The sequence below is a fragment of the Hypanus sabinus genome, chromosome 28 (assembly GCF_030144855.1).
Source record: "Hypanus sabinus isolate sHypSab1 chromosome 28, sHypSab1.hap1, whole genome shotgun sequence".
In the NCBI taxonomy this organism is placed as follows: domain Eukaryota; kingdom Metazoa; phylum Chordata; class Chondrichthyes; order Myliobatiformes; family Dasyatidae; genus Hypanus; species Hypanus sabinus.
In genome coordinates, this window is record NC_082733.1 from 43,694,431 (window position 1) to 43,706,610 (window position 12,180).

Below are 12,180 nucleotides of genomic sequence, written 5' to 3' on the forward strand. Positions count from 1 at the left end.
CAATCAGCTCTTTAGCCTTACTGAAGTTGAGTGCCAGGTTGTTGCTGCGGCACCATTCCACTGGTTGGCATATCTCACTCCTGTACACCCTCTCATCACCACCTGAGATTCTATCCACAATGGTTGTATCATCAGCAAATATGTAGATGGTATTTGAGCTATGCCTAGCCACACAATCATGTGTATACAGAGAGTAGAGCAGTGGGTTAAGCACACCCCTGAGGTGTGCCAGTGTTGATCGTCAGTGAGGAGGAGATGTTATCACCAATCCACACAGATGTGGTCTTCCGGTTAGGAAGCTGAGGACCCAATTACAGAGGGAGATACAGAGGCCCAGGTTCTGCAACTTTTCAATTAGGATTGTGGGAATGATGGTATTGAATGCTGAGCTATAGTTGATGAACAGCATTCTGACATAGGTGTTTGTGTTGTCTAGGTGGTCTAAAGCCGTGTGGAGAGTCATGAAGATGAATTGTGCAAATAAAACCATACTGAGAACATGAGTTGTAGGGTTCCTGAAAGTCTAACTGATCTATGCTTCCATCTGATGACTGAATAAATTCCCTCGTTTATTTTGCGTGTGAGAAGTTCGTGATCTCTATGGTCTACTATGGTCTATTAGAAAGAGCAACTACGATGTATTTCTCTATCTGTTTCTAGGTCCTGCAAGATAGATATGATGGCTGGCAGAATGACAGTCTGGTTAACTTCTTCAATGATTATGCCAACCTGTGTTTTGAGAAGTTTGGTGATCGTGTAAAACACTGGATTACTTTCAACAACCCCTGGGTAGGTTTGATTTGGTTCATTAAACATTAGCCTTTGAAGTTCAAGGTAATATTTTAGCTCCTGCACGTTGGCAAAGAGTTCAGGGTTTTTAACCTGTATTTTGTTATTATTTAATAAGAAAAATTTATTTTAAAAAACAAAATTAGTAGTGCACAAAGAGAGCACAACACTGAGGGAGTGTTCATGGGTTCATAGATCGTTCAGAAATCTGATGGCGAAGGAAGAAGCTGTTCCTAAAACATTGAGTGTGGGTCTTCAGGCTCCTGTACCTCCTCCCTGATGGGGGTAATGAGAAGAGAGCATGTCCTGGATGGTGAGGATCCTTAATGATCGATGCCACCACCTTGAGGCAAAGCCATTTGTTCCCTAATCTACTTAAAAATTATATTCGTGCAGCATTGAAACACCCCTTGTCCAATGTCCATGCTAACGATGTATTCCATTTGCCCACATTTAACCCATAATTTTTTCTGCCCATTTATTTCCCTGAATGTCTTTTAAACATTATAATTTTAATCGCCTCTGTGATTCCTCTGGCAGCTCATTCCACAATGAGACCAATTTGTTTTTCACACCTTCCAAATTTATTCAGTTGATATACTATTCCCTCTATTGTTTATTGTTTAAACCTTTTGTTTAATATAATTGAGAGCGTAAGTAAAAAAACTATCATAAAAATTACAATAGAACTACAGGGTCTAAAATTAATTAGTTCTCAAATGGCATTTTCTGTTAATGGAACAAGAAAAAAATCTCCTTAGCTCAATGATTGTTCATGGTCAGTAATGAGATGTTGTAACCATGTGGGTTGGTTAATTACAAGTTTATCCTACTTGCCAGGGTTGTCCTTGGCACCTCTACCTCACTGGCAGATACATACTACACTTGGGCACCAAGAACTGATTTGAGATCAGCTTTATTTGTCACGTACAGTGAAATGCATCATTTGTGCTAAATCAATCAGTGATGATGTGCTGTGGGCAGCCAGCACCAACTCATTGACCCTAATCCACACACCTTTGGAATGTGGGAGGAAACCCACACGGTCACAGAGAGAAGGGAAAGCCTTACAGACAGTAGTGGGAATTGAACCCGGGTCGCTGGTGCTGCAATAGTGTTACGTGAACCACTCTGCTGTGCTGCCACTCCAACCAACTGGATGATCTAACTGCACCTTAAAACATCATGACCAGAAACTTAATCAGACATCAAGGCTCTGTAATGGACACCCAATGAAGAACAAGCCGCTTGGACCTTATATTTCTGTCAAGTAAGCTTTGATTTTGCTGACAGGAATTCTACATCGCATCTGATGGTCAGTGTTTGTGATGTAGTCCAGAAAACTTGCAGCAGTATGAACAAGTATGCTGAGATTAAGTTTAGGGTGTGGGTTATTCTGCTTCTAATGGGGAATCATACCTAATCGAATGGAAACTCTTTTATACATAATGTAGAGTCAAAGCACAGAATCAGGCCCTTTGGTCTATCTACCTATTTGCCTGCAATTGATCCATAACCATCTAAACATTTCCAGTCTATGTAACTGTCTAAATGATTTTTAAACATTGTTATTGTACCTGCCTCTACCACCTTCTCTGGCAGCTCATTGCACATTCCCACTGCCCTCTGTGTGAGACACTTCCCCTTTAGGTGCACGTTAAGCCTTTCGCCTCTCACCTTAAACGTTGGAGACCTCTGGACCAGAAGTGCAGATTGACTGGGGGTATTTTTCTGTGCTATAACTCTACAACTGAACTCAATGTTTGGGGTGTTGGGGCCAGGGTGAGGGATGGACCCTTTGAACTGAAGGTCTGGGGACAGACTCTCCTTGTGGACTTCAGTTCAAAACGCTATTTGCTTGCATGATATGTGTTTTTTTGTGTTTGACAGTTTCATTAATGGGTTCTTTTGGGTTTCTTTGTTTTGTGGCTGCTTGTTAGGAGGCAAATCTCGTGGTTTTATAATGTACATACTTTGATAATAAATGTATTTTGCATTCTAGGAAAAAGACAGGACATTCACTGTCTGTGCCCTCATGATTTTACGCACTTCTATAAAACCACTTCTCCATCTCCTACCCTCCGCAGAAACAAGTCCTAACCTGTGCAGTCTCTCCCTATAACTCAGTCCCTCAAGTCCTGGCAGCATCCCTGTAAATCCTTTCTGCACTCATCCTATAGCAGGGCGACTAAATCTGAACACACTACTTCAGGAGCAGCCTCATTTGCACCTCATACTCTGACTGATGAAGGCCACAATATTGTCTGTAAGTGACTTTCGATGGCTTCCACATCCTTCCTGTAGTGAGGCAACCAGAACTGAGCACAGTACTCTAAGTGGGGACTGACCAAGGTCCTACATATATAGCTGCAACATTACCTCTCGGCTGCTAAATTCAGTTTCACAATTGATGAAGGCCAATGCACTGTATGCCTTCTTAACCACAGAGTCAACCTGCTCAGCTGCTTTGAGGGTCCTATGGACTCGGACCCCAAGATCCCTCTGATCCTCCACACTACCAAGAGTCTTACCATTAATACTACATTCTGCCATTATATTTGACCTACCAAAATGAACCACTTTACACTTAGCTGGGTTAAACTCCATCTGCCACTTCTCAGTCCAGTTTTGCATCCTATTAATGTCCCACTGTAACCTCTGACAGCCCTCCACACTATCCACAACACCTCCAACCTTTGTGTCATCATAAAGGTCACTTATAAAAATCATGAAGAGTAAGGGTCCCAGAACAGATCCCTGAGGCACACCACTGGTGACCGACCTCCTTTTCTGCAGCTGTGACACTATCTCTGATCAGCAGTGTCACATCCCTGCCTCTCTTGCCTCCCTCCCTGTCCTTTCTGAAACATCTGAAGCCTGGCACTCAAAGTAACCATTCCTGCCCCTGAGCCATCCGAGTCTCTGTAATGGCCACAACATCATAGCTCCAAGTAATGATCCACGCTGTAAGCTCATCCACTTTGCTTATGATGTTTCTTCCATTAAAATAGACATATCTCTATAGTTAGCGGGTCATCAGTCTGAGCGCATCCCTTCTCTATCATCTGCCTATCCTCCCTCTCACACTGTCTCCCAGCTTTCTCTGTTTGTCAGCCTACCACCCCCTCCTCCGTCTCCTCAGTTCGGTTCCCACAACAATTCTAGTTTAAACTTTCCCCAATAGACTTAGCAAACCTCCCTGCCAGGATGTTGTTACCCCGGGATTCAAGTGCAACCCATCCTTTTTGTACAGGTCTCACCTGCCCCAAAAGAGGTCCCAATGATCCAGAAATCTGAATCCCTGCCCCTGCTCCAATCCCTCAGCCACGCATTTATCGTCCACCTCACTCTATTCCTATACTCACTGTCACGTGGCACAGGCAGTAATCCCAAGATTACTACCTTTGAGGTCCTGCTTCTCAACTTCCTTCCTAACTCCCTGTAGAATGTTTTCCTACCTATGTCATTGGTACCAATATGTACCACGACCTCTGGCTGTTCTCCTTCCCTCTGCAGGATATCTTGGACACAATCAGAAACATCCCGGACCCTGGCACCTGGGAGGCAAACTACCATCTGTGTTTCTTTCCTGTGTCAACAGAATCGCCTGTCTGACCCGCTAACTATAGAGTCTCCTATCACTACTGCCTTCCTCTTCCTTTCCCTACCCTTCTGAGCCATGGGGCCAGACTCTGTGCCAGAGGCTATAAACAGGAGTACTTATTGTTAAGGGGGGCAGCCACTGGGATACTCTCTAGTGTCTGACTCTTGCCCTTCCCTGTCCTGCCTGTTACCCACTTATCTGTCTCCCGAGGCCCTCGTGTGACTACTTAAAGCTTCTTTCTATCCCTGACCAGATAAGGTCATCGAGCTGCAGCTCCAGTTCCCTAACACGGAACCTAAGGAGCTGCAACTTGACACACCTGATGCAAATGTGGCCTTCCAGGAGGCTTGGTGTCTCCCGGACTTCCCACATCAGACACACAGTACAGAACACCAGCCTCATAGACATACTTCCTGTTTCTGTTCTTCACAGGTAACCTACCTTGCCTCAACCCATTATCGCCGAAGTCCTGTTGAGCCAAAGCCCTCCTACTCTGACTCCCTCTACTGTCACCCGCTCTATAAAGCTGTCTTCTTTTAAACTCTTTGTGCTTGTCTAACTCGCTGAAGTCTATGCGCTTGCGCAGTTGTCCCTTGATCCCTTGTTAATGATTGTTCTAACATGGTATCCTATTTCACAGCCCAGTAATCCCACTCTGCCGAGCCCACTCTTTTTTTTAAAGGTCCCTCTAAATTTCACCAAAAACCTTGCAACCATTCAACGTGATTCTCAGTTGGGATTAGAGTAAGTGTGATGTGTAGGAATTGCCTTGGGCTGACAGTTATTTGTTTTGTATTGTAGTCCATGGCTGTAGAGGGGTATGAGCTCGGACAGCATGCGCCAGGGTTAAAGCTGAAAGGAGTAGGAGCTTACAGGGCAGCTCACAACATTATTAAGGTAAGTTTCTCGACCAGAAAATGATCTGATGCTGAGCTAAATGAACAGTTAACTGATTACCTGGTGCCCTCAGGATGTTGGTGGAGTTGGATTGGCAGATTTTCCAGAGTACTGGATATTTTTCCTCTTGATGCAACAACAAACTTTGAATGCACTTTAGTCCAACAGTAGCATAGTAATTTTCCGAGTGAATCAGGGAGTGTAGCAATAGAGCCCCGGTGAATTGGAGCACTACAGCTGAGCTAGTCCATGCCAAAGTATTATTCTGCCACACGGTACAAGATTTCTGCTCCAGCCCTATCCCTAAATTCCTGCCAAGCCCCCTCCTACAATCCAACCTCCGCCCATGATCCCGGACCGAGGGCCACCACCATCTTTTACCCGGACCCTTCTTATGTACGGCTTTGGGGATGGGCATTTTCCATTCAGTCTGTTGTGGAATTTAAATAACGTGGTGGGCCAGGTAAACGTGAAGAACCCGTGATCTCAGTAACATTCGAGTTGTCGACTTCTGTTTCACAGGCCCACGCGACAGCTTGGCACACGTACGACAGGCTCTGGCGCAGTCGCCAAAAAGGTAATGAGCTCTCAAGATTAAGAAAGAACGGTCTCAAACGTAAATCAAACCTGTAGCACAAGGCTCAGCTGATACCTGTGGTATAGAGTATACTGCAGAGTTTGGCTGCGTAGATGAGCAGTGTTGGTGAAATGAATTTCCGTCACTTTGAAGTAGAATTCATGAGGCTTGTGCTCCAGATTCAGTCAGCCCATTAAAGCCATTGGAAGGATCTGTGTTGGACCTTAGCTCAGCACATGTTGTATCTCAGTTTAAGAATAAAACTCTGAGCAGTTCTGTAGAGATATGAGAAGTTGTGATCTTCCTCCTTCAAGGTGGCATTCAGATGAGATTTTAAAAAGATAGTCATGTTGATGATAGGGTTAACAGAGATTAAATGAGGCTCAGATTTGTGATATCTGGCAAAGGAACATTGGAATAATTAGTGCGTGTTTCATAATGCAAGTTATGAAGGCACCAACTGGAAGTGTTGCAAAAGCTGTATCAAATATAAACTACAGATAATTAGACCATTTGCCAGGTCATATGTTTCAATATCAGTGAGGGTGCAAGGGAGATTTACCACGATGCTGCCCGGATTAGAGAGCCTGTTTTATGAGGATAGGTTGAGCGAGTTAGGGCTTTTCTCTTTGGAATGAAAGAGGATAAGAGATTTTGTATTTATTTATTTAAAGGTACAGTGCAGAACAGGACTTTCTGGCACAATGAGCTGCACCATCCAGCAGCCCACTGATATAACTCGAGTCTAATCACAGGACAATTTAAATGACCAATTAACCTACTAACCAGTCCATCTTTGGACTGTGGGAGAAAACCAGAGCACTTGGAGGAAACGCACCTACACACGTGGGGAGAACATACAGACTTTCTCACAGAGGTCACTGGAATTGAACTCAGACTGTTACACCCCAAGCTGTAATACAGTCGTGCTAACCACTACGCTGCCGTGGTTACCATGATAGAGGTGAACAAGATGATGAGAGGCGTAGATCGAGTGGACAGCTGAAGACCATTTGCCAGGACAGAAATGGTGAATATGAGTGCACTTAAATCTAAGGCGATTGGAGGAAAATTTAGGAGGGATGTCAAAGGTAGGTTTTCCTCACAGTGAGCAGCGGGTTGGTGGAACACTCAGCCATAAGTGGCATTAGAGGCATTTAAGAGACTCTTAGGCACATGATGAAAGAACGTTGGAGGCCTAATCATAAACATGAGAAAGTCTGCTACAAATCCAAAGTAAGACACACAAATACTGAAGGCAGCATCAATGGAATAAATAATTGACGTTTTGGACCGGGACCCTGCTTCAGGACTGATTGGAGGCCTATGTGTGAGGGAAGGGTTAGACTGATCTTAGAGAAGGTTAAACTGTGGACTCAACATCACAGAGCGAGGGGTGTGTAGCATGGTGTAGTGTTGTATATTCTATGTTCACAGAGCAGGGTTTGGTTTACAACAGCAAATGTCAAAGCCTGGAGATCTTGCCTGGTAGAGGAGAGGACAAAAGGTGGCCCAGGATGTTGTGGAAGACCTTCAACTTGGGAACTACTTTAATTTACGACATCACAACTGAAATATTTATATTGTACCTATCAACCATTCTTTTACTATTAAAGGCATAGTGGGTATTTCCATCACAAGTGAGTGGGGAGAGCCGGTGGATATTACCAGCCTACAGGATATCGAGGCTGCAGAACGATACATCCAGTTTAATCTTGGCTGGTTTGCCAACCCAATTTTCAACGGGGACTACCCTCAAGTTATGAAAGACTACATCGGTAGGTATAAAATAATAAGTTAATCTGGCACCCAAAAAACAAAAGCGTGAAGTAAATAAACTTGTTTAGACCATAAGACATAGGAGCAGAATTAGGCCACTTGACCCATCGAGTCTGCTCCACCATTTCATCATGGCTGATCCAATTTTCCACTCAGCCCCAATCTCCTGCCTTTTACACGTATCTCTTCATGCCTGACCCATCATAGAAACATAGAAAATAGGTGCAGGAATAGGCCATTCGGCCCTTCGAGGCTGCACCGCCATTCCGTATGATCATGGCTGATCATCCAACTCAGAACCCTGTACCTGCTTTCTCTCCATACCCCCTGATCCCTTTAGCCACAAGGGCCATATCTAACTTCCTCTTAAATATAGCCAATGAACAGGCCTCAACTGTTTCCTGTGGCAGAGAATTCCACAGATTCACCACTCTCTGTGTGAAGAAGTTTTTCCTCATCTCGGTCCTAAAAGGCTTCCCCTTTATCCTTAAACTGTGACCCCTCGTTCTGGACTTCCCCAACATCGGAAACAATTTTCCTGCATCTAGCCTGTCCAATCCCTTTAGAATTTTATACGTTTCAATAAGATCCCCCCTCAATCTTCTAAATTCCAGTGAGTATAAGCCTAGTCGATCCAGTCTTTCTTCATATGAAAGTCCTGCCATTCCAGGAATCAATCTGGTGAACCTCCTCTGTACTCCCATCAAGACTGTATCAGCCTCTGCCTTAAATATGCATACAGACTTGGCCTCCACAGCTGCCTGTGGCAACAAATTCCACAGATTCCATTACTCTCTGGCTAAAGAAATTCCTCCTCTTCTCCATTCTAAAGGTAAGCCCCTCTATTCTGAGGCTGTGACCTCTGGTCTCCCACCAAAAGAAACATCCTCTCCACATCCACTCTATCAAGACCTTTCACCATTCGATAGGTTTCAATTATTCTTCTGAACTTCAGTGAATACAGGCCCAGAGCCATGAAACATTCTTCATATAACAAGCCATTCAATCCTGGAATCATTTTCAAGAACATCTTTTGAACCTTCTCCACAGGCACCTATAAATCTGGTTTTCCATTGGATTATTCGGGGTCTTAAATGCCGTCAGGTGAATCAAGAAAGGTTGGGTGAAAATTAGAACTAGAGGTCATACAACAAGGGTGAGAGGTTAAATGTTTAAGGGGAACATGAGAGTGAGCTTCTTCACTCAGAAGGTGGTGTGAGTGTGGAACAAGATGCCAGGGTAAGTGGTGTATGTGGGTTTGATTGTGACATTTAAGAAAAGTTTGGATATGTACATGTGTGTGAGGCATGGAGGGCTACGCTATAGTCTTGGTATGGGTCAATGGACTTGGCAGAATAAGAGTTCGGTACATATTCGAAGGGCTGAAAGGCCTGTTTCTGTGCTGTAGTGCTCTTTAATATATTGTGTTTACTTGCAGTTGAGTGTGAAATGGGACTAAGATTACAGATTTTAATTTCCTCTGCTCAATACTGTTATAATAGGCCGAATGGGAAACCTGACTGGAGGAATACTCCAGTGTGCTTTCTGTGTTCAGCTTGCCTCTGACTTAGAGATTCATCATACCACAATGATATGCCTAAGCAGTGAATGGGACTCCTGGGGCCTTCAGTAATGGACTCCTGCGTGCATCAATGAAATTATTTTAAGTCGGGATTGTTGAATCCTGATGCTTTTGTAATCCAAACATTCTTCATCAGTCAAGAATCAGAATCAGGTTCAATATCTCTGGTATACGTTGTGAATTTGTTTTGCAGCAGCAGTACATTGCAATATATAATGATAAAAAACTATAAATTACGTACAATAAGTATATACAAAAATAATTAAATAAGTAGCACAAAGAGAGGAAAATATAGTGAGGTAGTGTTCATGGACTATTAAGAAATCTGGTGGTAGGGGGAAAGAAGCTGTTCCTAAAACGTTGAGTGTGTGTCTTCAGTCTCCTGTACCTCCTCCCTGATGGTAGTAATGAGAAGAGGGCATGTCCTGGGTGATGGGCAGCCTTAATGAGGCATCACCATTTGTAGGAGTCCTCAGTGTTGAGAACGCCAGTGCCTGGGATGGAGCAAACTGAACAATAAAACTAGCTGTGTATGATTGTTTTGTTAAGTGTTACAAGAACAAAGAAGAACAAGAAGAAGCAGTAAGAAAACAAAGACAAGACCAGACTAAAAAGTCACTTTGGTCATCTCATACTGAGACTAGAGATGACAAAATGTGTTGGAACCCTTTTTCTTGTTACACTGTATATAATTTGGACGACAGAATTGATGGCTTTGTGGCCAAGTTTGTGTACAATATGAAGATAGGTGGAGGGGCAGGTAGTATTGAGGAAGCAGGGAGTCTGCAAAAGGACTTGAACAGATTAGGAGAATACTCAAAAAAGTGGCAGATGGAATATAGAGTTGGGAAGTGCATGACCATGCACTTTGGTAGAAGAAATTAAAGCTTAGACTATTTTCTAAATGGAGAGAAGATTTAAAAATCTGAGGTGCAGAAGGACTTGGAATTCTTCGTTCAGTATTCCCTAAAGGTTAATTTGCAAGTTGAGGTGGTGGTGAGGAAGGCAAATGCAACGTTAGCATTCATTTTGAGAGGACTAGGATATAAAAGCAAGTATATAATGTTGAAGCTTTATAAGACACTGGTAAGGCCTCACTGTGAGCAGTTTTGGGCCCTTTATCTAAGAAAGGATATTCTGATATTGGAGAGGTTCAGAGGTGGTTCGCGAGAATGATTTCAGGAATTAAAGGGTTACCATATGATGACTGACTGATGACTCTGACCTGTACTCCCTAAATGGGGGGGCGGGGGGGGGGGGAGGAATCTCATTGAAACCTATCAAATGTTGAAAGCACTTGATAGAGTGGATGTGAGAAGGATGTTTCCTATGGTGGGGGAGTCTTGGACCAGAGGGCACAGCCTCAGAATGGAGTGACATCCATTCAGAACAGAGATGAGGAGGAATTTCTGTCGCCAGAGAGTGGTGAATCTGTGGAATTCATGGCCACAGGCTGCTGTGGAGGCCAAGTCCGTGGGTATATTTAAAGCAGAGAGTGATAATTCTTTATTAGTCAGGGCACAAAGTCTTACGGGCAGAAGGCAGGCGATTAGAGCTGAAAGGGAAATGGATCAGCCATGATGAAATGGTGGAGCAGACCTGATGGGCCAAATGGCCTAATTCTGATCTTATATTTTACAGTATTATGATATAAAATTTCACTGATAACAATTAACCTATAAAAAAGCCAGATTTAAGTGGTGACACAACTACGTTTCTAAAAACATAAAGAAGCAACTGTATTACAATTACTGGAAAATTCACTTGCAAATATATGGGTGATTATGTAAAAATGCAAGCAAGCATAGGAAGTTCAAACTACAAGGAAAATACTAATTCTACACCCCAATCCAACAAGTGCAGAACAAAATTCATAAAATCCTGGATAGAATGGAGCCACAAACATGTTTCCTGGAGAAGCTGTAAAGTCCTGTGTGGCATCAGAAATGCTGGTAAGGTATAAATTCTTTTCATGGGAGTTGCTTTAATCTATTCAGCAAGGTACCAAGGGAGCAGTTGTTCATTTTGTCCAAAGTCGAAGCGGGCTGCCAGAGTTATTATCAGCAACTTCTAATGCACCCTTTCCAACTCTTTCAAATTAGGAAAATGTGGGAGATGCTGATTGAATTTGACAATTTTTGTGAGGAAACTGCAAACAATTCTCACAACAGGGAAAATCTAGAAACAAATGAGGCCAGTTTAAGATCTGGGTAAACATGGCACTGGTATTGTTCGAAGTATCTAACCATTGTTCCCACATCTGACCAGCCCTGGTGTTTATCGTTAACAGGGAGGAAGAGTTCACAAGAGGGACAGGTTAGCTCGAGGCTGCCCACCTTCACTCCGCAGGAGAAATACTTCATCAAAGGCACGGCAGACTTCTTTGGACTGGGTCACTTCACAACCCGTTACATCACTAGCAAGAATTACCACCACAGCAAGGGGCCAAGTTATCACACCGATCGTGACCTAGTGGAACTCGTTGACCCACAATGGCCAGACCCAGGATCTGACTGGCTGTACTCTGTCCCCTGGGGCTTCAGGAGAATCCTCAACTTTATAAAGGTATTTACTACAGATCAGATTGCCCACTCCAAACTGTTCCTTCTAGAGTAACAAGAAAGGGTTTCTACCTTTTATGATCCCTTGACTTGCTAAATGCTATGAGCTAAGTGTCTCCTTTGTCAAGCCTTCAACAGTTTGTGGGTGACAGCAATCTGAAAATAACCACACCACCTGATCTACTAGGGTGAAATGTGAGCTACTCTCTCAATTGCCTAACATTGCATTTACTGACTTAGCCTTCAAATTAAGAAAGAATTGGAGAAGACACTAAAAAGATTTAATTGAGAAGGTTCTTGGAATGAGGGACTAAAGAAACAGAGGTTGGGTTAGTTTTTGCAGTTGAGAATGTAGCACTGGAGTTTGTTAGTTTGCTGCAAGCTACTCTCT

At 43.3% G+C, this 12,180-nt stretch overlaps 1 protein-coding gene across 2 annotated transcripts in view; it reads left to right on the forward strand.

The window, feature by feature from the left end:
• lctlb (lactase-like b) overlaps window positions 1–12,180 on the forward strand; it is a 49,927-nt gene that overhangs the window by 15,181 nt on the left and 22,566 nt on the right. For both annotated transcript variants that reach the window (XM_059953071.1, XM_059953070.1), the window contains exons 6-10: window positions 661–789; window positions 5,195–5,290; window positions 5,813–5,867; window positions 7,484–7,645; window positions 11,519–11,793. In XM_059953071.1, coding sequence (XP_059809054.1) covers window positions 661–789; window positions 5,195–5,290; window positions 5,813–5,867; window positions 7,484–7,645; window positions 11,519–11,793 — 717 coding nt within the window. The remainder of the gene's footprint in view (window positions 1–660; window positions 790–5,194; window positions 5,291–5,812; window positions 5,868–7,483; window positions 7,646–11,518; window positions 11,794–12,180) is intronic.